Below are 27,248 nucleotides of genomic sequence, written 5' to 3'. Positions count from 1 at the left end.
TTTGGAAGTAGTTTTTAGTTTGTTTTTAGTTTTAGCTATTTTAGGGGGATATCTGTGTGTGCAGGTGACTATTACTGTGCATAATTATTAGGCAACTTAACAAAAAACAAATATATACCCATTTCAATGATTTATTTTTACCAGTGAAACCAATATAACATCTCAACATTCACAAATATACATTTCTGACATTCAAAAACAAAACAAAAACAAATCAGTGACCAATATAGCCACCTTTCTTTGCAAGGACACTCAAAAGCCTGTCATCCATGGATTCTGTCAGTGTTTTGATCTGTTCACCATCAACATTGCGTGCAGCAGCAACCACAGCCTCCCAGACACTGTTCAGAGAGGTGTACTGTTTTCCCTCCTTGTAAATCTCACATTTGATGATGGACCACAGGTTCTCAAAGGGGTTCACATCAGGTGAACAAGGAGGCCATGTCATTAGATTTTCTTCTTTTATACCCTTTCTTGCCAGCCACGCTGTGGAGTACTTGGACGCGTGTGATGGAGCATTGTCCTGCATGAAAATCATGTTTTTCTTGAAGGATGCAGACTTCTTCCTGTACCACTGCTTGAAGAAGGTGTCTTCCAGAAACTGGCAGTAGGACTGGGAGTTGAGCTTGACTCCATCCTCAACCCGAAAAGGACCCACAAGCTCATCTTTGATGATACCAGCCCAAACCAGTACTCCACCTCCACCTTGCTGGCGTCTGAGTCGGACTGGAGCTCTCTGCCCTTTACCGGGCCCATCCATCTGGCCCATCAAGACTCACTCTCATTTCATCAGTCCATAAAACCTTAGAAAAATCAGTCTTGAGATATTTCTTGGCCCAGTCTTGACGTTTCAGCTTGTGTGTCTTGTTCAGTGGTGGTCGTCTTTCAACCTTTCTTACCTTGGCCATGTCTCTGAGTATTGCACACCTTGTGCTTTTGGGCACTCCAGTGATGTTGCAGCTCTGAAATATGGCCAAACTGGTGACAAGTGGCATCTTGGCAGCTGCACGCTTGACTTTTCTCAGTTCATGGGCAGTTATTTTGCGCCTTGGTTTTTCCACACGCTTCTTGCGACCCTGTTGACTATTTTGAATGAAACGCTTGATTGTTTGATGATCACGCTTCAGAAGCTTTGCAATTTTAAGAGTGCTGCATCCCTCTGCAAGATATCTCACTATTTTTGACTTTTCTGAGCTTGTCAAGTCCTTCTTTTGACCCATTTTGCCAAAGGAAAGGAAGTTGCCTAATAATTATGCACACCTGATATAGGGTGTTGATGTCATTAGACCACACCCCTTCTCATTACAGAGATGCACATCACCTAATATGCTTAATTGGTAGTAGGCTTTCGAGCCTATACAGCTTGGAGTAAGACAACATGCATAAAGAGGATGATGTGGTCAAAATACTCATTTGCCTAATAATTCTGCACTCCCTGTAGCTATAATGTAGGTTGCGGCTGTGTACGGATTAATAATAATATGCAGGGGTCAGCGATAGCGGGGACGGCAGATTAGGGGTTAATAAGTGTAAGGTTAGGGGTGTTTAGACTCGGGGTTCATGTTAGGGTGTTAGGTGCAGACTTAGGAAGTGTTTCCCCATAGGAAACAATGGGGCTGCGTTAGGAGCTGAACGCTGCTTTTTTGCAGGTGTTAGGTTTTTTTTCAGCTCAAACTGCCCCATTGTTTCCTATGGGGATATCGTGCACGAGCACGTTTTTGAAGCTGGCCGTGTCCGTAAGCAACGCTGGTATTTAGAGTTGCAGTGGCGGTAAATTATGCTCTACGCTCCCTTCTGGAGCCTAACGCAGCCCTTCAGAGAACTCTAAATACCAGCGTTGTTTAAAAGGTGCGGGGGGAAAAAAAAAACATGCGTAGCTAACGCACCCCTTCTAACGCAAAACTCTAAATCTAGGTGTTTGTAATTAGAACAATTTTCTGCATTCTTTCAATAGATTAACATATCAGCAGAGTCTGAATGTTATTAGAACATATTAACACCTTGTTTGCTGCAACTGTATTCAGAGAAGTCAAACTCCACCCACCATTTTGCTTATTTGGAGGAGACCATACAGACTTTAATCTCCATAAGGCGGGAATTGCCACTGTCATTGTGTTAACAAAACCACCATTGTTTGGCTTCAGCAGAAATTAGAATAAACTGCAAATTCAGCACTGGAAAACCCACAATTTTCAGAGTTAAATTACAGGGAAAGGGGGCAAAATAAATAATGAAAGTATATTGCAAAGTTATTTTACTTTACATAATTAACCACTTAACGACATGGCCATACCCTGTACATTGCGTGTCCTTAAGGGTTTATTTAGCCAGGTAATAGTGCAGGTCTCACTATTACTACATACTTCCCTCCAGGAGGCCACTGTTGGCGGGAGCTATGTTATTTAGCCCCTTAATGTAAAAATGACAGCTGACCATCAAGGTGTTTACTGCCCCCTATAGTTTATTTTTTTGCCATTGATATTTTCTGAGATTTTACTGAAAAAAAGCTGAATTTAAAGGAACAGTCCACAATAGAATTTTTATTTTTTAAAAAGATAGATCATCCCTTTTACACATTCCCCAGTTTTGCATAACCAACACAGTTATATCAATACACTTTTTACCTCTGTGATTACCTTGTATCTAAGCCTCTACAGACAGCCCCCTGATCACATGACTTTTTTATTTATTAATATCTATTGACTTGTATTTAGTACTGTGTTGTGCTAAATCTTAAATAACTCCTTGGGTGTAAACACAATGATATCAATATGGTCCAAATGAACTAGTAGTCTCCTATTGTATAAAGCACATTAAGTGACTAAGAGGCTGTCTATAGTGGTTTAGAAACTGGCAGAAATTTTGAGGTTTAACTGTTATAAAATATATAAAACAATGTTGGTTGTGCAAAGCTGGGGAATGGGTAGTAAAGGCGTTATCTATCTTTTTAAACAATAATAATTTTAATGTAGACTGTCCCTTTAGTTACTTTTTTCAAATGAACACACTATACAGACAGGGCATGCTATGGCTATACAATATACATAATTTATTTAGAATGAAAGGCCAAAGTACAGCGCTAATGATTTTTTACACTCACTCTTTGACAGGCATCAAAGGATTTCACCAGCTGTGCATTCTGACAGGACAAGATAGAGCCTGCAAGACTCAGCATCACACATAGTGCCGTCAGCAAGGTGAACAATGTGATCTGAAAGTACAAAGTACCATCACTTAGTGAATGATGTACCAACATTAAAGCTAACTCAGATATGTAAGTTAAAGCACCATCAAATACAGTACATAATTGCCAATCAACAAAGGCATATTAACAAGACAATTCAGTTACACTTATTCAGTATTTTAAATGACCAGTCAATTTTTCCCCCAGCATATTTAAACATTTCCTTCATTTTGCAGTATCATGTGACAGCCATAAGCCAATCACAGACTTATAGATGTATGTATACTCGTGCACATGCTCAGTAGGAGCTGTTGCCTCAGTGTGCATATAAAAGGATTTTGCAAAATTTGATAATGTAAGTAAAATGAAAAGTCTCTTAAAAACAGAATTTATGTTTACCTGATAAATTACTTTCTCCAACGGTGTGTCCGGTCCACGGCGTCATCCTTACTTGTGGGATATTCTCTTCCCCAACAGGAAATGGCAAAGAGCCCAGCAAAGCTGGTCACATGATCCCTCCTAGGCTCCGCCTACCCCAGTCATTCGACCGACGTTAAGGAGGAATATTTGCATAGGAGAAACCATATGATACCGTGGTGACTGTAGTTAAAGAAAATAAATTATCAGACCTGATTAAAAAACCAGGGCGGGCCGTGGACCGGACACACCGTTGGAGAAAGTAATTTATCAGGTAAACATAAATTCTGTTTTCTCCAACATAGGTGTGTCCGGTCCACGGCGTCATCCTTACTTGTGGGAACCAATACCAAAGCTTTAGGACACGGATGATGGGAGGGAGCAAATCAGGTCACCTAGATGGAAGGCACCACGGCTTGCAAAACCTTTCTCCCAAAAATAGCCTCAGAAGAAGCAAAAGTATCAAACTTGTAAAATTTGGTAAAAGTGTGCAGTGAAGACCAAGTCGCTGCCCTACATATCTGATCAACAGAAGCCTCGTTCTTGAAGGCCCATGTGGAAGCCACAGCCCTAGTGGAATGAGCTGTGATTCTTTCGGGAGGCTGCCGTCCGGCAGTCTCGTAAGCCAATCTGATGATGCTTTTAATCCAAAAAGAGAGAGAGGTAGAAGTTGCTTTTTGACCTCTCCTTTTACCGGAATAAACAACAAACAAGGAAGATGTTTGTCTAAAATCCTTTGTAGCATCTAAATAGAATTTTAGAGCGCGAACAACATCCAAATTGTGCAACAAACGTTCCTTCTTCGAAACTGGTTTCGGACACAGAGAAGGTACGATAATCTCCTGGTTAATGTTTTTGTTAGAAACAACTTTTGGAAGAAAACCAGGTTTAGTACGTAAAACCACCTTATCTGCATGGAACACCAGATAAGGAGGAGAACACTGCAGAGCAGATAATTCTGAAACTCTTCTAGCAGAAGAAATTGCAACCAAAAACAAAACTTTCCAAGATAATAACTTAATATCAACGGAATGTAAGGGTTCAAACGGAACCCCCTGAAGAACTGAAAGAACTAAGTTGAGACTCCAAGGAGGAGTCAAAGGTTTGTAAACAGGCTTGATTCTAACCAGAGCCTGAACAAAGGCTTGAACATCTGGCACAGCTGCCAGCTTTTTGTGAAGTAACACAGACAAGGCAGAAATCTGTCCCTTCAGGGAACTTGCAGATAATCCTTTTTCCAATCCTTCTTGAAGGAAGGATAGAATCTTAGGAATCTTAACCTTGTCCCAAGGGAATCCTTTAGATTCACACCAACAGATATATTTTTTCCAAATTTTGTGGTAAATCTTTCTAGTTACAGGCTTTCTGGCCTGAACAAGAGTATCGATAACAGAATCTGAGAACCCTCGCTTCGATAAGATCAAGCGTTCAATCTCCAAGCAGTCAGCTGGAGTGAGACCAGATTCGGATGTTCGAACGGACCTTGAACAAGAAGGTCTCGTCTCAAAGGTAGCTTCCATGGTGGAGCCGATGACATATTCACCAGATCTGCATACCAAGTCCTGCGTGGCCACGCAGGAGCTATCAAGATCACCGACGCCCTTTCCTGATTGATCCTGGCTACCAGCCTGGGGATGAGAGGAAACGGCGGGAATACATAAGCTAGTTTGAAGGTCCAAGGTGCTACTAGTGCATCCACTAGAGCCGCCTTGGGATCCCTGGATCTGGACCCGTAGCAAGGAACTTTGAAGTTCTGACGAGAGGCCATCAGATCCATGTCTGGAATGCCCCACAGTTGAGTGACTTGGGCAAAGATTTCCGGATGGAGTTCCCACTCCCCCGGATGCAATGTCTGACGACTCAGAAAATCCGCTTCCCAATTTTCCACTCCTGGGATGTGGATAGCAGACAGGTGGCAGGAGTGAGACTCCGCCCATAGAATGATTTTGGTCACTTCTTCCATCGCCAGGGAACTCCTTGTTCCCCCCTGATGGTTGATGTACGCAACAGTTGTCATGTTGTCTGATTGAAACCGTATGAACTTGGCCCTCGCTAGCTGAGGCCAAGCCTTGAGAGCATTGAATATCGCTCTCAGTTCCAGAATATTTATCGGTAGAAGAGATTCTTCCCGAGACCAAAGACCCTGAGCTTTCAGGGATCCCCAGACCGCGCCCCAGCCCATCAGACTGGCGTCGGTCGTGACAATGACCCACTCTGGTCTGCGGAAGGTCATCCCTTGTGACAGGTTGTCCAGGGACAGCCACCAACGGAGTGAGTCTCTGGTCCTCTGATTTACTTGTATCCTCGGAGACAAGTTTGTATAGTCCCCATTCCACTGACTGAGCATGCACAGTTGTAATGGTCTTAGATGAATGCGCGCAAAAGGAACTATGTCCATTGCCGCTACCATCAAACCTATCACTTCCATGCACTGCGCTATGGAAGGAAGAGGAACGGAATGAAGTATCCGACAAGAGTCTAGAAGTTTTGTTTTTCTGGCCTCTGTCAGAAAAATCCTCATTTCTAAGGAGTCTATTATTGTTCCCAAGAAGGGAACCCTTGTTGACGGAGATAGAGAACTCTTTTCCACGTTCACTTTCCATCCGTGAGATCTGAGAAAGGCCAGGACGATGTCCGTGTGAGCCTTTGCTTGAGGAAGGGACGACGCTTGAATCAGAATGTCGTCCAAGTAAGGTACTACAGCAATGCCCCTTGGTCTTAGCACAGCTAGAAGGGACCCTAGTACCTTTGTGAAAATCCTTGGAGCAGTGGCTAATCCGAAAGGAAGCGCCACGAACTGGTAATGCTTGTCCAGGAATGCGAACCTTAGGAACCGATGATGTTCCTTGTGGATAGGAATATGTAGATACGCATCCTTTAAATCCACCGTGGTCATGAATTGACCTTCCTGGATGGAAGGAAGAATTGTTCGAATGGTTTCCATTTTGAACGATGGAACCTTGAGAAACTTGTTTAAGATCTTGAGATCTAAGATTGGTCTGAACGTTCCCTCTTTTTTGGGAACTATGAACAGATTGGAGTAGAACCCCATCCCTTGTTCTCCTAATGGAACAGGATGAATCACTCCCATTTTTAACAGGTCTTCTACACAACGTAAGAATGCCTGTCTTTTAATGTGGTCTGAAGACAACTGAGACCTGTGGAACCTCCCCCTTGGGGGAAGCCCCTTGAATTCCAGAAGATAACCTTGGGAGACTATTTCTAGCGCCCAAGGATCCAGAACATCTCTTGCCCAAGCCTGAGCGAAGAGAGAGAGTCTGCCCCCCACCAGATCCGGTCCCGGATCGGGGGCCAACATTTCATGCTGTCTTGGTAGCAGTGGCAGGTTTCTTGGCCTGCTTTCCCTTGTTCCAGCCTTGCATTGGTCTCCAAGCTGGCTTGGCTTGAGAAGTATTACCCTCTTGCTTAGAGGACGTAGCACTTTGGGCTGGTCCGTTTCTACGAAAGGGACGAAAATTAGGTTTATTTTTGGCCTTGAAAGGCCGATCCTGAGGAAGGGCGTGGCCCTTACCCCCAGTGATATCAGAGATAATCTCTTTCAAGTCAGGGCCAAACAGCGTTTTCCCCTTGAAAGGAATGTTAAGTAGCTTGTTCTTGGAAGACGCATCAGCTGACCAAGATTTCAACCAAAGCGCTCTGCGCGCCACAATAGCAAACCCAGAATTCTTAGCCGCTAACCTAGCCAATTGCAAAGTGGCGTCTAGGGTGAAAGAATTAGCCAATTTGAGAGCATTGATTCTGTCCATAATCTCCTCATAAGGAGGAGAATCACTATCGACCGCCTTTACCAGCTCATCGAACCAGAAACACGCGGCTGTAGCGACAGGGACAATGCATGAAATTGGTTGTAGAAGGTAACCCTGCTGAACAAACATCTTTTTAAGTAAACCTTCTAATTTTTTATCCATAGGATCTTTGAAAGCACAACTATCTTCTATGGGTATAGTGGTGCGTTTGTTTAAAGTGGAAACCGCTCCCTCGACCTTGGGGACTGTCTGCCATAAGTCCTTTCTGGGGTCGACCATAGGAAACAATTTTTTAAATATGGGGGGAGGGACGAAAGGAATACCGGGCCTTTCCCATTCTTTATTTACAATGTCCGCCACCCGCTTGGGTATAGGAAAAGCTTCTGGGAGCCCCGGGACCTCTAGGAACTTGTCCATTTTACATAGTTTCTCTGGGATGACCAACTTGTCACAATCATCCAGAGTGGATAATACCTCCTTAAGCAGAATGCGGAGATGTTCCAACTTAAATTTAAACGTAATCACATCAGGTTCAGCTTGTTGAGAAATGTTCCCTGAATCAGTAATTTCTCCCTCAGACAAAACCTCCCTGGCCCCATCAGACTGGTTTAGGGGCCCTTCAGAACCATTATTATCAGCGTCGTCATGCTCTTCAGTATCTAAAACAGAGCAGTCGCGCTTACACTGATAAGTGTGCATTTTGGCTAAAATGTTTTTGACAGAATTATCCATTACAGCCGTTAATTGTTGCATAGTAAGGAGTATTGGCGCGCTAGATGTACTAGGGGCCTCCTGAGTGGGCAAGACTCGTGTAGACGAAGGAGGGAATGATGCAGTACCATGCTTACTCCCCTCACTTGAGGAATCATCTTGGGCATCATTGTCATTGTCACATAAATCACATTTATTTAAATGAGAAGGAACTCTGGCTTCCCCACATTCAGAACACAGTCTATCTGGTAGTTCAGACATGTTAAACAGGCATAAACTTGATAACAAAGTACAAAAAACGTTTTAAAATAAAACCGTTACTGTCACTTTAAATTTTAAACTGAACACACTTTATTACTGCAATTGCGAAAAAATATGAAGGAATTGTTCAAAATTCACCAAAATTTCACCACAGTGTCTTAAAGCCTTAAAAGTATTGCACACCAAATTTGGAAGCTTTAACCCTTAAAATAACGGAACCGGAGCCGTTTTTAACTTTAACCCCTTTACAGTCCCTGGTATCTGCTTTGCTGAGACCCAACCAAGCCCAAAGGGGAATACGATACCAAATGACGCCTTCAGAAAGTCTTTTCTATGTATCAGAGCTCCTCACACATGCGACTGCATGTCATGCCTCTCAAAAACAAGTGCGCAACACCGGCGCGAAAATGAGGCTCTGCCTATGATTTGGGAAAGCCCCTAAAGAATAAGGTGTCTAAAACAGTGCCTGCCGATATAATCTTATCAAAATACCCAGATTAAATGATTCCTCAAGGCTAAATATGTGTTAATAATGAATCGATTTAGCCCAGAAAAAGTCTACAGTCTTAATAAGCCCTTGTGAAGCCCTTATTTACTATCTTAATAAACATGGCTTACCGGATCCCATAGGGAAAATGACAGCTTCCAGCATTACATCGTCTTGTTAGAATGTGTCATACCTCAAGCAGCAAGAGACTGCTCACTGTTCCCCCAACTGAAGTTAATTCCTCTCAACAGTCCTGTGTGGAACAGCCATGGATTTTAGTAACGGTTGCTAAAATCATTTTCCTCATACAAACAGAAATCTTCATCTCTTTTCTGTTTCTGAGTAAATAGTACATACCAGCACTATTTTAAAATAACAAACTCTTGATTGAATAATAAAAACTACAGTTAAACACTAAAAAACTCTAAGCCATCTCCGTGGAGATGTTGCCTGTACAACGGCAAAGAGAATGACTGGGGTAGGCGGAGCCTAGGAGGGATCATGTGACCAGCTTTGCTGGGCTCTTTGCCATTTCCTGTTGGGGAAGAGAATATCCCACAAGTAAGGATGACGCCGTGGACCGGACACACCTATGTTGGAGAAATGGCATGCTCTCTACCTGAATCATGAAAGTTTCATTTTGACTTTAGTATCCCTTAAAATGTCTCCCTTCTTTAGTTATGGATGAAGAAAGAGCTGTAAAAAGAAAATTTATGCTTACCTGATAAATTAATTTCTTTTTTGAGACGATGAGTCCACGGATCATCTTAATTACTAATGGGATATTCACCTCCTGGTCAGCAGGAAGAGGCAAAGAGCACCACAGCAGAGCTGTAAAATAGCTCCTCTCTTCCCTCCAACTCCAGTCATTCGACCGAAGTTAGGAAGAGAAAGGAAAAGCCAAGGTGCAGAGGTGTCTGAAGTTTACAATAACCCACTACCTGTCTAAAAACACAGGGCGGGCTGTGGACTCATTGTGTCAAAAAATAAATAAATTTATCAGGTAAGCATAAATATTGGGGTTTTTTATGACACGATGAGTTCTACGGATCATCTTAATTACTAATTGAATTCAATACCAAAGCTAGAGTACACAGATGATACGGGAGGGATAAGACAGGGAACGTAAACGGAAGGCATCACTGCTTGAAGAACCTCCTTCTCCCAAAAGCTGCCTCAGCCGAGGCAAATGTGTCAAATTTGTAGAACTTTGAAAAATTGTGAAGAGAGAACCAAGTTGCAGCCTTGCAAATCTGTTCCACAGAAGCTTTATTTTTGAACGCCCATAAGGAAGCAACAGCCCTTGTGGAATGAGCTGTAACTCTCTCGGGAGGCTGCTGTCCAGCAGTCTCATATGCAAAACGTATGATACTCTTCAGCCAAAAAGAAAGAGAAGTAGCCGTAGCTTTCTGTCCCTTACGTTTTCCTGAGAAAACCACAAACAAAGAAGAAGACTGACGAAAGTCCTTAGTCGCCTGTAAGTAAAACTTTAAAGCATGGAGCATGTCCAAATTGTGCAGAAGTCTTTCTTTCTGAGAAGAAGGATTAGGACACACGAAGGAACAACAATCTCCTGATTAATGTTCCGATCCGAAATAACCTTAGGAAGAAATCCTAATTTAGTACGTAAAACTACCTTATCTGAATGGAAAATAAGATAAAGAGACTCATACTGTAATGCCGAGAGCTCTGACACTCTCCGAGCAGAAAAAATAGCAACAAGAAATAAAACTTTCCAAGATAACAACTTAATATCTAAGGAATGCAGAGGCTCAAACGGAGTCCCTTGAAGAACTTTGAGAACTAAATTAAGACTCCATGGAGGAGTAACTGGTTTGAACACAGGCCTGATCCTGACCAAGGCCTGACAGAATGATTGAACATCTGGGACATCCGCCAGACGTTTGTGCAACAAAATAGATAAAGCCGAGATCTGATCCTTTAGGGAACTCGTAGATAAACCCTTCTCCAAACCCTCTTGGAGAAAAGACAAAATTCTAGGAATCCTAACCCTACTCCATGAGTAGCCCTTGGATTCACACCAATAAAGGTATTTACGCCAAATTTTATGGTAAATCCTTCTAGTCACAGGCTTAAAGCCTGAATCATGGTTTCTATGACCGAATCAGAAAATCCCTGCTTGAATAAAATTAAGCGTTCAATCTCCAAGCAGTCAGCTTCAGAGAAACTAGATTTGGGTGAAGGAAGGGACCCTGAATCAGAAGGTCCTTCCTCAACGGAAGTCTCCAAGGTGGCAGAGATGCCATCTCCACCAGATCTGCATACCAAATCCTGCGAGGCCAGGCCGGAGCTATCAGGATCACCGACACCCTCTCCTGTTTGATTCGAGCAATTACCCGAGTAAGAAGAGCAAACGGAGGAAATAGGTATGCTAGACTGAAGGTCCAAGGGACCACCAGAGCATCTATCAGTTCCACCTGGGGGTCCCTGGACCTCGACCCGTATCTCGGGAGCTTGGCATTCTGTAGAGATGCCATGAGATCCAATTCTGATTGACCCCACTTGAGAATTATGTTTGCGAACTCTTCCGGATGGAGTTCCCACTCCCCCGGATGAAAAAGTCTGCCTGCTCAAGAAAACCGCCTCCCAATTGTCCACCCCTGGAATGTGGATTGCTGATAGGTAACAAGAGTGGGCTTCTGCCCACTGGATTATTTTGGCTACCTCTGTCATCGCTAAGGAACTCCTCGTTCCTCCTTGATGATTGATGTAAGCCACTGAAGTTATGTTGTCCGACTGGAACCTGATAAACCGGAGAGAGGCTAACTGGAGCCATGCCAGAAGGGCATTGAAGATTGCCCTCATTTCTAGAATGTTTATAGGAAGAACAGACTCTGAGTCCAAACTCCCTGCGCCTTGAGAGAGCCCCAGACTGCTCCCCCCACCCCAGAAGGCTGGCGTCTGTTGTCACAATCACCCAAGATGGTCTACGAAAGCAGGTTCCCTGGGAGAGATGATCCAGAGACCACCACCTTTGAAGAGAGTCCCTTGTCTCCTGATCCAGAATTATTCGAGGAGACAAGTCTGCATAATTTCCGTTCCATTGCCTGAGCATGTTTAACTGCAGAGGTCTGAGATGAAACAAGCAAACGGGATGATGTCCATTGCCGCCACAATCAGCCCGATTAACTCCATGCACTGACGGCTGAGGAGTGGACTGAAGGACTAGACAAGTATTGATAATCTTTGATTTCCTGACTTCTGTCAGAAAAATCTTCATGGACAAGGAGTCTATTATGGTTCCAAAGAAAGTGACTCTTGTGTCTGGAACTAGGAAACTCTTTCCCAAATTTACCTTCCACCCATGAGTTCTCAGGAAAGATAACACTATGTCTGTGTGTGATCTTGCTTGTTGAAAAGATGGCGCCTGGACTAGAATGTCGTCCAGATAAGGCGCCACCCCTATGCCCCGTGACCGAAGTACCGCCAACAGAGACCCCAGAACTTTTGTTAAGATTCTGGGAGCAGTGGCCAGGCGGAAAGGAAGAGCCACAAACTGGAAGTGTTTGTCCTGAAAGGCAAATCTTAGGAACTTGTGATGATCCCTGTGAATAGGGACATGTAGATTCACGTCATGAATTGACCCTCCTGGATTAAGAGAAGAATGGAATGAATAGTTTCCATCTTGAAGGACGTAACCCTAAGAAATTTGTTTAGACTCTTTAGATCCAAAATTGGTCTGAAGGTTCCCTCCTTTTTGGGAACCACGAACAGATTGGAATAAAAACCCTGACCCTAATCCTGTACTGGGATGGGAACAATCACTCCCAGGGCAGAGAGGTCTCCTACACAATGTAAGAACACCTCTCTCTTTGTCTGGTCTGCAGATAATCTTGAAAGAAGAAACCTGCCTCTGTGAGGAAAACCTTTGAACTCCAATTTGTATCCCTGATACACTATTTCTATTCCTCAGGGATCCTGAATGTCCCGAACCCAAGCCTGAACGAAGAAGGAAAGTCTGCCCCCTACCAGATCCGGTCCCGGATCGGGGGCATGCCCTTCATGCTGTTTTGGATTCAATAGCAGGCTTCTTGGATTGTTTACCCTTATTCCAAGACTAGTTGGGTCTCCATGTAGGTTAGGATTGTTAGGATTGTTCCTGCTTAGAGGAGGAAGAGGAAGAATTTCCCTTGAAATTTCGAAAGGAACGAAAATTACTCTGTCGTCCTTTTTGTTTGTTTCTTTTATCCTGAGGGAGGAGATGACCCTTATCTCTCGTAATATCAGAGATAATTTCCATCAGCCTATCCCTAACGTAGGCAAAGAGAATGACTGGAGTGGGAGGGAAGGGAGGAGCTATTTAACAACTCTGCTGTGGTGCTCTTTGTCTCCTGCTGACCAGGAGGTGAATATCCCATTAGTAATTAAGATGATCCGTGGACTCATCGGGTCATAAAAAAGAAATCTTATTTTTAGCTTTTAGGGTGCATTAGCTTATCTACAGATAACTAATTTATCTTTGTCATTTAAAATAACTGCTTTTACCCACTGAAACCATATGATATATATATACTACATATACTGAAAATGTAAACACTGCAATATTGGCTATAGAAGAGCTATGGAAACAAAGGGAAGCAGCAACTTAACCTTTCAGTGGGCGGTAGGAGGGAACTGAGAACTCAGACCATTTTAATAGACGTTCATGCAGCTGCTTTGAATACAATAAAAACTCTTATCAGCTCCTTGTATTATCTCTTTAAAACTCAGGAAAACCTTATACATATCCCATGTATTCCTAGATAACCTCATGGTCTTTGTATTTGCAACTTCCAATGGAAGTCTGTTTAAGGAACCAACCACCTTTTTTGTAAGAAGTGCTTCTGCATTTCTTCCTGAGCCTCCTACCTTCCAACTTGTGTTAATGGCCCCTTATTATGGTGTTGCATTTTTCATGAATAATAGATTCATCCTCAGCTACTGTATCATACCCATTGGTGCAGAGGATAACATATATCGTTCTCTTGCACAGCAGGGTTTAACTGCATCAGCATTTGTGGAAATGAGCATTGCTGCGAGTTTTCACATGATGCTTGGCCTTACTCTACTGAACAAACAACCACTGTGGCCTGTTTCACGCGGCATCCCTTCACATTTACATGTCTTTTTGTTTAAATGCTTACATGTTATGTATGCTTAGTTCATATTGTAATAAATATGGTCACATTCTAGTTTAATAAGTAACAATATTGCTTAAATCATATTTTTATAAAATGTACTCAGCATATGATCAATGAATGCCTAGATCCTGTTTGACACACTATCTATAGCAACAGAACTGCAGCATTACAGGTACAAAAATAAATACACATAAACCTTGCCATTTCAGCTAGGAAAGCGTATGTGGGTTACAGAAGTATAGTCCCACCATAGCAAGGTGCTGTTCTCTCCTATTTACCCTTCAACTTCATGGGTTGCAGCCAAAGGCGTGAGGGAATACTGCAAAAGGGTAAATGGGCGATAAAGAGGTTAAATAACTCATGTGTAAGTAATACCAACCACAGGGTTAAATCACTGCTGCAGTTATATTACTGGTAATAAGGGTGTTAAATCACTGATAAGGATGATCTGGTCAGTCAGGAGGTTAAATCACTGTTTTGTGGGTGTTACAAGCATCTGGGGGTTAAATCACAGATGGACTGGCAAGTCAGGGGTCTGACAGGAAGTCTTATCACAGCCCCACTTATGATGATGGCAAATAGGCATAAGGTGTTATCATCAGAGAATTATTAATGCCACTTTACAGATTTTAAGTGAGACCTTTTCTAGACCTGTGCCCCTCCTTCTGGAAATCCTATACCCAGACTTTTATAAACCAGAAACTGTAGGGATAAAAAAACAGTGCATGGTCTAAAAAAACAACACAAATATATACAATTGGAGGAGAGAAGAAAAACTAGGTGATTTTTATATAAACCTTAAAGTATATTAAATAATTTAACCCTAATAGTCGAAAAAGGACATGCACTCATTTGTTAGAACTAGCGTTGCTGATTTGATAATCAGCGGTTTCAGTTTGGGACCAGCAGTGCTTCACAGGTCCTGAGAGGCACTTCTGCTGTGTCTTAAACACAAAGGACTAGATTGTGGGTTAAAACACACAGGGCTAGATTACAAGGGGCGCACTGTTAGTTAAAAGTAAACACGACCGCACAAGCGCAAGCTACATTTGTGCTTGTCGGGCTAGTGGGACTGAAGACCTTGCGTAAAGGGTTAGGACTAAAAAAAAAGTTGCATTAAACACAACATAAATACACTAAAATAAAGTGTTACACTCATATATACCCTATCTAATACAAATGAATCAAGTAAATATTTTAAAAATAGTTGTTATTCAATTTTAATATTTAACAATGTGAATTAGTGAATATGTACTGTAAATATTTTACATTCCATTATTCTTCACATAAAGGAAAATGTTCTATGTATTTTTAAATAGATAATCCTATATATATCTTGTGTGTATATAGATATATATTTTTAAAACATTATATATATATATATATATATATATATATATACTGTATATCTTTTTAAAAGTAAATAGAAGATTTTCTTCTATGTGAAGAACATTTGAATGTAAAATATTCATAAGTACCTTCGGGTTAGCACTGTAGGTCTAACCCCTGTTGGGTTAGTGTGCTAGCGAAAAGTGCTAAATAGCAAAAGTGCTAAGTAGTGCACCACTTGTAATCATGCCCACATTAGGGTAGGGTTGATAGTTTTAATATTATATGTTCTAAAGAATCAGAGAATGTAATTTTCGACTATTATGGCCATTTAAGTTTAGGAGGAAAGCATTTTTTCAGAAAGTATAGCAGATATGCACATTTCTTTTCCAGCATATGAAGCCATGATAATTCAAGAATTACAGTGAGAAGTAATAGACAAAAGATTAACTTAATTTAACAATATAGTGAAGCACTAATTAACGAGCGTTAATTGCACTAGAAGTAAACTAGTAAAGAAAACGAGCTTAGAATATCGATTGCGTGTTCACATTTTATGCCATAGAAGTCAATGGAGAGAAAAAAAAAAGTAGAAACCCGATTGCATATTTTCATGTGCGCTAACCCGACATAAAAATATGAATCTCTCACATTCCAATGTCCTTCACATAGAAAAATATGTTCTAATTATTCATAAAAACATATTTCTATATATATGTTTTTTTTGGTAATATATATATATATATATATATATATATATATACATACATACATACATACATACACACACACACATACACAATGATTATATAAAAGGTTTAGATATATACAGATATATATAGGAATATCTATTAATAAATACATAGAACATATTCCCCTATGTGCAGAACATTGGAATGTGAAATATTTACAGTATATACTTCGTTAAAACCTTAATTAAAAATTAATATTGCATAAATATGCTTTTACATGTTTTCATCTACTTAACCCCTTAATGACAACTGACGTACCAGGTACGTCATGCAAAAACGAACAGTTAATGACAATAGACATACCTGGTATGTCAGTTGTCTAACAGAGTATTGGAAGCGATCGCAATCGCTTCCAGCAGCTCTCAGGGTATTGCAGTGATGCCTCGATATGGAGGCATCCTGCAATACCTTTTTAGAAGACTCCGATGCAGAGAGAGCCACTCTGTGGCCCTCTCTGCACCGGTAGCGATGGTGCCGTTCGTTGGTGGGAGCGTAACAGGGGGCGGGTGGGCGGCCCATTGCTACCCGGCATCCGGTTCCTGTAAGTGCAATGTGCACGCCAGGTGCCTGGAGCGTGCGGGGGGGGGGGGGGGCGCGTGCGCATGTGTGTGTGTGTGTACGCGCATTAGCCACTGACACCAATGAGGAGGGAGAGGGGGGGGGGGAAAGATTAAAAAAATTAAATATAAAAGGATCTGGGAGGGGGATGGGGGTATTGTGGGGGGCTGCTACACTACAGAAAAAAGTAAAAAGTGCAAAAGAAAAAAAATTACTTTTGTTTTTGGGGGCAAACTGGGACTGGCAGACAGCTGCCAGTAGTACCCAAGATGGCGGCAATTAGGTAGGGGAGAGGGTTAGAGAGCTGGGGGGGGGGGGATCAGGGAGGTTGGGGCTAAGGCAGGGGTCCATCACAGCTAAAATATTTTATTTTTTTTATTTAAAAAAACAAAACTCCTTTTATTTAGTACTGGCAGACTTTCTGCCAGTACTTAAGATGGCGGGGACAATTGTGGGGTGGGGGAGGGAAGAGAGCTGTTTGGGAGGGATCAGGGGGTGGGATGTGTCAGGTGGGAGGCTGATCTCTACCCTAAAGCTAAAATTAACCCTGCAAGCTCCCTACAAGCTACCTAATTAACCCCTTCACTATTTAGCGGCCTTCTAATTACCAAAAAGCAACCCCAAAGCCATATAAGTCTGCTATTTCTGAACAAAGGGGATCCCAGAGAAGCTTTTACAACAATTTATGCCATAATAGCACAAGCTGTTTGTAAATACTTTCAGTGAGAAACCTAAAATTGTGAAAAATTTAAAGTTTTTTTTTTTTTTTTTTATTTGCTCGCATTTGGCGGTGAAATGGTGGCATGAAATATACCAAAATGGGCCTAGATCAATACTTGGGGTTGTCTACTACACTAAAGCTAAAATTAACCCTACAAGCTCCCTAATTAACCCCTTCACTGCTGGGCATAAAACACGTGTGGTGCGCAGCCGCATTTAGCGGCCTTCTAATTACCAAAAAGCAGCTCCAAAGCCATATAAGTCTGCTATTTCTGAACAAAGGGGATCCCAGAGAAGCATTTACAACCATTTGTGCCTTAATTGCAGAAGCTGTTTGTAAATAATTTCAGTGGGAAACCTAAAGTTTGTGACAAAATTTGTGAAAAAGTGAACTTTTTTTAATTTGATCGCATTTGGCGGTGAAATGGTGGCATGAAATATACCAAAATGGACCTAGATCAATACTTTGGGATGTCTTCTAAAAAATATATATACATGTCAAGGGTTATTCAGGTTTTCCTGACAGATATCAGGGTTCCAATGTAACTAGCGCTAATTTTGAAAAAAAGTGGTTTGGAAATAGCAAAGTGCTACTTGTATTTATTGCCCTATAACTTGCAAAAAAAGCAAAGAACATGTTAACATTGGGTATTTCTAAACTCAGGACAAAATTTAGAAACTATTTAGCATGGGTGTTTTTTGGTGATTGTAGATGTGTAACAGATTTTGGGGGTCAAAGTTAGAAAAAGTGTGTTTTTTCCATTTTTTCCTCATATTTTATAATTTTTTTATAGGAAATTATAAGATATGATGAAAATAATGGTATCTGTAGAAAGTCCATTTAATGGCGAGAAAAACGGTATATAATATGTGTGGGTACAGTAAATGAATACGAGGAATATTACAGCTAAACACAAACACAGCACTAGCCTTTGTCCTTAAAGGGACACTGAACCCAAATTTTTCTTTCGTGATTCAGATAGAGCATGCAATTTTGGGCAACTTTCTAATTTACTCCTATTATCAATTTTTCTTCGTTCACTTGTGATCTTTACTTGAAAAAGAAGGCACCTAATCTTCTTTTTTGGTTCAGGCCTTTGGACAGCACTTTTTGATTGGTGGATGAATTTATCCACCAATCAGCAAGAACAACCCATGTTGTTTACCAAAAATGGGCCGGCATCTAAACTTACATTATTGCGTTTCAAATAAAGATACCAAGAGAATGAAAAAAAAATTGATAATAGGAGTAAATTAGAAAGTTGCTTAAAATGTCATGCTCTATCTGAATCACGAAATAAAACATTTGGGTTCAGTGTCCCTTTAAGGGTAAGAAAATTGAAAAATGGTCTGGTCATTAAGGGGTTAAAGGGACACTGAACCCAATTTTTTTTTCATGTTTCAGATAGAGCATGCATTTTTAAGCAACTTTCTAATTTACTCCTATTATCAATTTGTCTTCGTTCTCTTGCTATCTTTATTTTAAAAGCAGGAATGTAAATCTTAGCAGCCAGCCCATTTTAGGTTTAGCACCATGGATAGCGCTTGCTTATTGGAGGCTTACATTTACCCACCAATAAGCAAGCATAACCTAGGTTCTCAACCAAAAAATGGGCCGGCTCCTATGCATCACATTCCTGCTTTTTAAATAACGATAGCAAGAGATTGAAGAAAAAAAATGATACTAGGAGTAAATTAGAATGTTGCATGCTCTATCTGAATCATGAAAGGAAAAATTTGGGTTTCGTGTTCCTTTAATTGCAAAGGGCTCCAAATGCACTTATATATATATATACTGTATGTCTATATGTGTGCATATGTATTCATGTGTTTATATATGTCTGTAAATACATATATACACATAAATACATATGTATACATATATAGACATATACATACATATACATCTTTAGACATGTATATATCTCAATGTTATAGCCCTTTGTCTGTCTTTTTTTCTAACACCTGAGACCTTTTTTTAAAAATAATTTTTGTTACATGGTGTTATTATGATTGTAAGTGTACTTTGTAATGCATTTTTAATGTGTTTTGTGCAACTTTTTCTTGTGAAACAGTTAACCAGAGCTCTGAAGTCACGGTAATCATTCTAGCAAAATCGCAAATGCGCTCAAGCAATCGCGTTTACTGTCAACTCTAAATACCAGCGGAAAGCCAGGCTAGTGCAAACACCCGCAACAAACCCCTTATTGCTCGCGCATAAACATTTGTGCTCCACTCGTAATCTGGCCCATAATGGGCATACTACATTGGCCTGCTATCTCTTATCTGCCATCACAATGGTTCAGATTTACAAATTGCTCAAAGGCACAGAACATTAAATAATACAGCAGCTGCCTTATGTCACCGTTAATACTTGTCACCAAGAATGCAATTGATCACATGCCACAAGACACTGTTGTTCAACAACTTGCTTCACCACCACACAGCTACTTGAGCAAAATCACCTCAACAGATTTTACCTGACATATATTTACTTCTATTTACAAACATATTTCAGATTTAATTTCCTCCCAAGCCTTGTTGAATGCCTATGTTGTTACAGTACGCAGAGACTCAAAATCAAAGAGATTTCAGCAAACAGCTACAAAGAATTCCAGAGAGAAGTTTCAACCACATACTTAAACACTAAATAGAGGCTAGATAGAACAATGCATAAAAAAAAAGATTAGTCTGACAATAACATGTAGTTGTATTTTTAAAGTGTCATTAGCTGTTTAAATATTGACAAAATAAGTGTAAAGTTTTAGTGTACATAAAACAACGGGAGCTGCCATATTGTAACTTAGGTTACCTTCTCTGCTGTGGCCAATTAGGGACAGTTATAAATAGGTCACAAGAATGTGCAGCCAATGACTTTGTCGAATATAGCAGTGTTCTGCGCTTCCATTTCTAACAGGAACTGAAAAGCCTCCCAATTTCAGAATGGAATTACAGGAAAAGGGGGCAAAATAAATAATGAAAGTATATTACAAAGTTTTTATTTATTTATACAGTTTATCATTTTATATTACCATTTCGAAGTGTTTAATGCCCCTTTAATGGGACAATATACTATAAAATGTGCTCCCCTTTATGTGTTCCCAATCATTCCATTTACTTGCTAGAGTGTATTAAATTGTTTATAAATAGCAAAACACATCTGCATTGATAGTTTGCACATCAGCAGACCTACTCAACAGTTTTCCTTTGTGCAAAAACATTTTTGGCCCCCGCTTTAAAGGTAACTAAGTAGTAAGCAATAGTAAAATATACATGGATAGACAGATGAAACCTGTACTAATAAAACGCTCTCCTGCAATAAGATTGTACACATTCTGCACATGCATATGTATAGACTGACTGCTAAGGGCCCCCCAAGCACTTGGACCCTGGTGCCACTTGCTGCACCAATGGTAGTTCTGCCCCTGAATCTGCATATCAGACCACATCACACAGTGAGTGACTTTAGAACACTCCCACAACAAGAAATGGAGCCATACAACCACAGACACCGCATTACAGCATGTAACTGTACCCAACATCCTCAGCAAGTGACTGCATCAGTCACAGCTTCAGCAGTCCTACAACTAAACTGTCTAGCACACATCCACAACAAGGGACTTCTAAATTCCACAAAATACAACTGCTCCACAGCAAGATATGTCAATTCATAACTAGGCACTACATCACATAACAAAACAAAGGGAAGTGATCCCAGAATTGCTGGAAAAGGAAAAGATGCTAATGTCTCCCAGCTGACCTTGTTGTCTATAATATAGAAAGAGGTAACTGGCTGGGAGTGTGCTTAGAGCATATTACAACATTTAACCTCTTAAGGACACATGACGGAATTTTTCCGTCATAAAACAATTGAGCAAACTGAAAGCTGTGTCCTTAAAGGGTTAAATCAAAGAAAAAAAAACCTATTAAGAGAATAGGGAAAAGTATGCTCTTTCTACACATAAAGTTTATATTTTTCCACTTAAAATTTAACTTTTACTAGTTGTAATTAAAAAAGGCAGCAGAAATAGAAGTTATATCTAGCGTGCCAGAAAAATCGTTAAAAACACAACTCTGTAACTGTGACTTGTATAAATAAAGTACCTCAATGTTGTTGATTTTACGTTGTTTATCACATATGAGGAGGAGGGGAAAAATCAATGATATTAGGTAAATGTAAGAGCCTCTATTTAGGAGCTCTTACATTTTCTTAAAAGGGTTTTTTTCTTTGACTACATCACATAACCCTAGGGTTACTACATCACTCAGCAATGGGCTCCATATACCAAACACAGTATGAGACATCAATCAACATCAACCACAGAAAGCTGCCTGACAGGGCAAAACAAGAAATTTTCCCACATAGCAAAACTTCACCAAATATAACAACTATGAACACCATCACATTTATGGACACCACTACCCAGACACGCTACAACAATGTGAGGGAATCCATCACACAGTTACAGCTTAGAGTAAACCAGACAAAACCAATGTAAGAGTCCTTCACAAGAAGATGCTGATGCAAGTAACAGGAGCCTCATCAAATGCATACACTGAACCAACCAGAATAATTCTTCCAGGCACAGTGAGAAACTCCATTAAAAGTAATGCTACCAAAGTAAGAGACTCGTGAGTTTCACCATTGTCCAATGAAAGAATACACCACACAGCTGGATATCCAAAGCAACACATGGAAATAAATGTCACAAAATCATACTGAGGAGATATAACTTTAGTCTACGACAAGATACTGCTTAATACAATATATGAGTCCATGACACAGCAAGAAACCCTATCACAACACAGAGTATGACTCATCCACACAGGGAAACCCCATAACAGGGAGCAGATAGAATCTCCATTCATTGTTTCCACCACACAGCAAGAGACACTACACCATAGCAAGAGACGATATGTCATACTAATTGTATCTTGCAAAGAGAAAGCATACAGCATGAGACACAAACATAACTTGGTACTTCCACACAGTGAGATATGCATCAGCAAAAAGATATATAGTCTCTCCCTAAGCCGAGTTTCTTACTGATTTTTTTTGCAAGTTCCTCTACTCACCATCAATGTAAACGGTCGTTTCCAGGAGACACAACCAATCAGACCTGAAACAGCTAACTGAAGGAGAGAAAAAAAGAGGAATAAAACAAACAAGTGAAAAGGGTGAGAGAATAGAAAATGTAAATAGAGTAATAAAAAGGCAGAAAAAGAGAATGTAAACAGAGAGCCAATACTAAATATGCCAATGCTAAGTGTCCTCACACCCCTACAGTTTATGTAACAGTTTGCCCACTATTACATGTCCACCCACTAATACATGTCCTTGCATGCCCAAAATATATGTATACAGTCAGCCAAATGCTGTGTCCTGTCTCCCCTACACTATATGCATCCACTCAGTTAAATGCTACGTGACCTGCCACCCCTACACTATATGTATCCAATCAGCAAAAAGCTACGTGACCTGCCACCAATACACTATATGTAACCAATCAGCAAAAAGCTACATGACCTGCCACCCTACACTATATGTATCCAATCAGCCAAAAGCTACGTGACCTGACACCCCTACACTATATGTATCCAATCAGCCAAAAGCTACGTGACCTGCCACGCCTACACTATATATATCTAATCAGTCAAAAGCTACGTGACCTGCCACCCCTATACTATATGTATCTAATCAGCCAAAAGCTACATGACCTGCCACCCCTACACTATATGTATCTAATCAGCCAAAAGCTACGTGACCTGCCACCCCTACACTATATGTATCTAATCAGCCAAAAGCTACGTGACCTGCCACCCTACACTATATATATTCAATCAGCCAAAAGCTACGTGACCTGCCACCCCATCACTATATTTATCTAATCAGCCAAAAGCTACGTGACCTGCCACCCCTATACTATATGTATCTAATCAGCCAAAAGCTACGTGACCTGCCACCCTACACTATATATATTCAATCAGCCAAAAGCTACGTGACCTGCCACCCCTACACTATATGTATCGAATCAGCCAAAAGCTACGTGACCTGCAACCCCTACACTATATGTATTCAATCAGCCAAAAGATACGTGACCTGCCACCCCTACACTATATATATCTAATCAGTCAAAAGCTACGTGACCTGCCACCCCTATACTATATGTATCTAATCAGCCAAAAGCTACATGACCTGCCACCCCTACACTATATGTATCTAATCAGCCAAAAGCTATGTGACCTGCCACCCCCACACTACAGTACCTTACCAAACTCTTAGACCCGTTCGTCAAAAATCATAATTTTGATATCAATTTCATATTTATTGTTTGATTGTTTTTTTTTTTTTATTGTTGTAACCATTTCTTATTCCTTGCTGTAATGGCAACATCTGCACTACATATTTACATGTAATTTGATGTACTATTACTAAAACATTTGGTAAATAAACAAAATGTATGTTTTTACAGATGGATAAACAAAATGACTTGTTGTTAAAGAAAGTCGGCCGAGGTATCAGCCTGTTAAAGGCAAAAAACATGTTGCAGTACAAGATTGCTGAAATTGTAGATGTATCACGTAGTTCTGTAAAGAATATTAAGGAAACAAAATGGATTTTGGGGATGATTTGAACACAAAATGGAAGGGCGGTTGACATCATGTTACTACATCAAGAACTGACAGAATTCTAGATATCTGCACTCAAAATAGGAAACTGCCTGTCAGAGTCTTTACTTAACACATTCATGATGCAGGAATCAATGTATCCAAGAGAACTGTTCAGTGACAATTAGCTGAAGAGGCCTGTTAGCCAGATACCCTGCTCCTAAACCATCCCCACAATCCATATTTTTCTTAATATTCTTTAAAGAACTACGTGATACACCTACAATGTCAGCAATCCTGTACTGCGACATGTTCTCCATGTACTCCACCAAGGTATAGGATTTTTTTTCATGTCTGGTTTTTAATGTCCCTGAGTCACCACAACTTTCCAAAATACTCCATATAAAAGGAAAGAGGGAGATTGTACAGATGATGTTATAGGCCTACTGTGTGTGTGTTTATATATATATATATATATATATATATATATATATATACACACACACAAACTATATGAACAATCAAGGTTTGTGTTCTATTGCCAATCTATATTCTCTGCAACTAAATGTAAATAAAACATGTTAACTAATGTAAGACATGTCTAAAGCATTTTTACATAAAGGATAAAGTATGTGGGAAAATGTACATTTTTCAGGGTGGCTAAAAATCCTTGCATTAACCCTGGGTGCAGAGGTAGTGTGGTTGTTGCTACTGGTATCCCGTTATATATACGCACGTACGTACATACTTACATACACACACGCACATATATATATATATATATATATACATACACACACACATATATATATATACACACATATACACACACACAAACATATATATATATATATATATACACATATACATACACACACACATATATATATATATATATATACACACACACAAACATATATATATATATATATATATATATATATATATACACACACACACACGTACGTTTGTGTCATTTGTAAACGTGTGTTTGTATGTAGCTAAAGGGAATGTAGTTGGGATGAGGCCCTGGTTCATTGGGTCTAGCTTCTGAGATTACATAAAAATAACTATGATAATCTATCTAACTTCGAAAGGAGCTGATCACTTAAACATTGCTTGTGGATATTATAGAAAAGCAAGAGATAAAATAAAAACAGGCCATAAGCATTATTCTATGAAAGTTATGTATGTTAATCTAATTTTAGTATGTCTAGTGGGGAGAGTGACTCACAAGGTCAATCACATAGTACCAATTTAGGGACTTTGGACTTACAGAAAATCCAGCCCATGAAGGACAAGAATGCTTGATCTTCATTGAGGGGGTGATGGTTGCTGCCACAAGGCTGAAGGTGACAATGAGGACCCCCAGAGTAACCTGCACAAATCCTAGGGCCAGTAAGACATGTGACCACGTCCGGTGTAGCCTAATCTGGGACATGCTTCGTGAGCTTCGGCCAGTGAGAGAGAAGCTGGAATCTGTAGGGGAAGGCATGGCTGCGCAAGATGAATAAAAAGGGTCCCAGAGCTGCATATAACTGACTGTCCTCATCAGGAAGAGACCCCCAGCCAGGGAGAATATGAGGATACAACGTAGACTTCTTCCAACGTCAGAGTAAAGTTATTGATGGTAAAGCAAAAAGAAATATGTACAATAGCACCTTGATTTGGGTATTACTTCAAATATCCCACATCACCCATGGAAGCAGTTGTCTCAGTAGCTTGATATTAAAAAGGAAATTAAACATTTACATGCATTTGGGAGGAATGTTATGATGTGTTAGAGTGAAGAGAATCATTATAGAATTTTACCATAGTAAAGCATTTTAGACAAATAGATGCCATAAATGATACAGAGACACCTAACATCCAATCACAAACCAACAGCACATTCCTTGGAAATCTTTTTTGTGAAAACTGCATTGTATTCATTATTGAAGCACTTACAACTAGTTGTTTCATTCCAATCTGGACTTTGAGATGGGACATTAAATGGGTTTGCACTTTTAAAATTATTCTGCTATACCATGGTTATTCTGCAACATAAAATCAGCAGAGATTAAACAACATCCATGTTGGGTAATTTTATGTGGAGCTTTGTAAACTTAGGTTAAAGGGCAGAGACCTTGAAATGTTGCACAATATAAAACTTGGGAGTTCAGTAAAGGCTTCAGAATTTTGTACTGTACGTGTGAGCTAATAAATTGGGGTGAAGAACTAGGAGATTGACAAGATGCTGAGTTTTGGGCTACGCTCAGGTCACTGAGTAGAAGGTAATAAACTTATGTGCTTAATGAAGGGCTACAAATGTTACACACTGGGCAAAAGAATACACTTCTAGAAGAATAGGGAGCTGGGTAAAGGGAAAGAACTTGAGATGCTGGATAAAGGCCTAGATGCTTGGGCCAAGAGGTAAGGATAAGAAGTGCTGGGTGAAGAATAAAAACAAGGCAATGGAGCAACAGCAAGGAGCTTGATGATAAGGGAGCAAGCTAACAGTTTAGGCAGCTTGGTAAACAGAGTGAGTTTACTGGGTGCAAGACAAAAATGAAAAACTGTGGAGTTAAGAAATTGGGGTTCCATGTGAAGTATTAAATAAAAAAAAAACCTTCACTGCTAGGTAAAGAGACCCGATTTTTGCACAACCACAATTACCCGTTCTTCATTAATTTGCCTTTTTAAACCACAATCCAGAAATATTGGTTATTGGTGCAGTAAAACTGGGTAACTCCAGACAATTTTCAATCCTCAAGACTTCCTAGCTTGACTTTGTGCATCCTGATGTACACGCACCAGATTCTCCAACAGATTTGAGTTTTAAGCAATTTAGCCGATTCAGTCTTGTATCATCCAGCAACAGATTTCTTTAAGCAAATAATTACAATCCTATAATTACCATGCACGAATCTCCATACCATTTGGGTAAATATTTCCCATATATAGGTTAGTAAGTTCTATTTGGCTGTAGTGTATTCTGATGCCGCAGGTCATTGAGTACGGTTTAAATGCTCCAGATGCATTCATTGACTGTGCATCAGCGCAGGGCAGTGACTTGACCAAATATAGGTGGATGTCGCTCATCTGCAAGTGATTGAGTAATCTTTAGATGCAGGTCAGTTAGTGTTGTAACTTCTACAGAGACATGTCAGTAAGTCCTCTGTGGCCTTTCTGGTTGCATGTGTATACTCCTTGTATGCCAGAGAAATATGATGGAGTGCTGTCTCTCTCAACCTCTGCAGCAGGACTGCACAGCACATCCCAAGCCCCCACACATAGTGCAGGATGGGAAATGTAGTCTATGGGTGGGGAAGT

At 40.3% G+C, this 27,248-nt stretch overlaps 1 protein-coding gene across 1 annotated transcript in view; it reads right to left on the bottom strand.

Annotated features, from left to right (window-relative positions):
• Positions 1–25,851, bottom strand: part of ENTREP3 (endosomal transmembrane epsin interactor 3) — a 186,791-nt gene extending 160,940 nt beyond the window's left edge. Inside the window, exons 1-3 of the mRNA XM_053703354.1 lie at positions 25,213–25,851; positions 22,404–22,460; positions 3,101–3,211 (exon numbers count right to left, since the gene is read on the bottom strand). Of these exons, the coding sequence (XP_053559329.1) occupies positions 3,101–3,211; positions 22,404–22,460; positions 25,213–25,488 (444 nt within the window). The 5' untranslated portion in view covers positions 25,489–25,851. The remainder of the gene's footprint in view (positions 1–3,100; positions 3,212–22,403; positions 22,461–25,212) is intronic.
• Between the last annotated feature and the right edge of the window lie 1,397 nt (positions 25,852–27,248).

Source organism: Bombina bombina, chromosome 1 (genome assembly GCF_027579735.1).
Source record: "Bombina bombina isolate aBomBom1 chromosome 1, aBomBom1.pri, whole genome shotgun sequence".
In the NCBI taxonomy this organism is placed as follows: Eukaryota; Metazoa; Chordata; class Amphibia; order Anura; family Bombinatoridae; genus Bombina; species Bombina bombina.
This window is presented reverse-complemented; position numbering and strand designations above follow the sequence as displayed.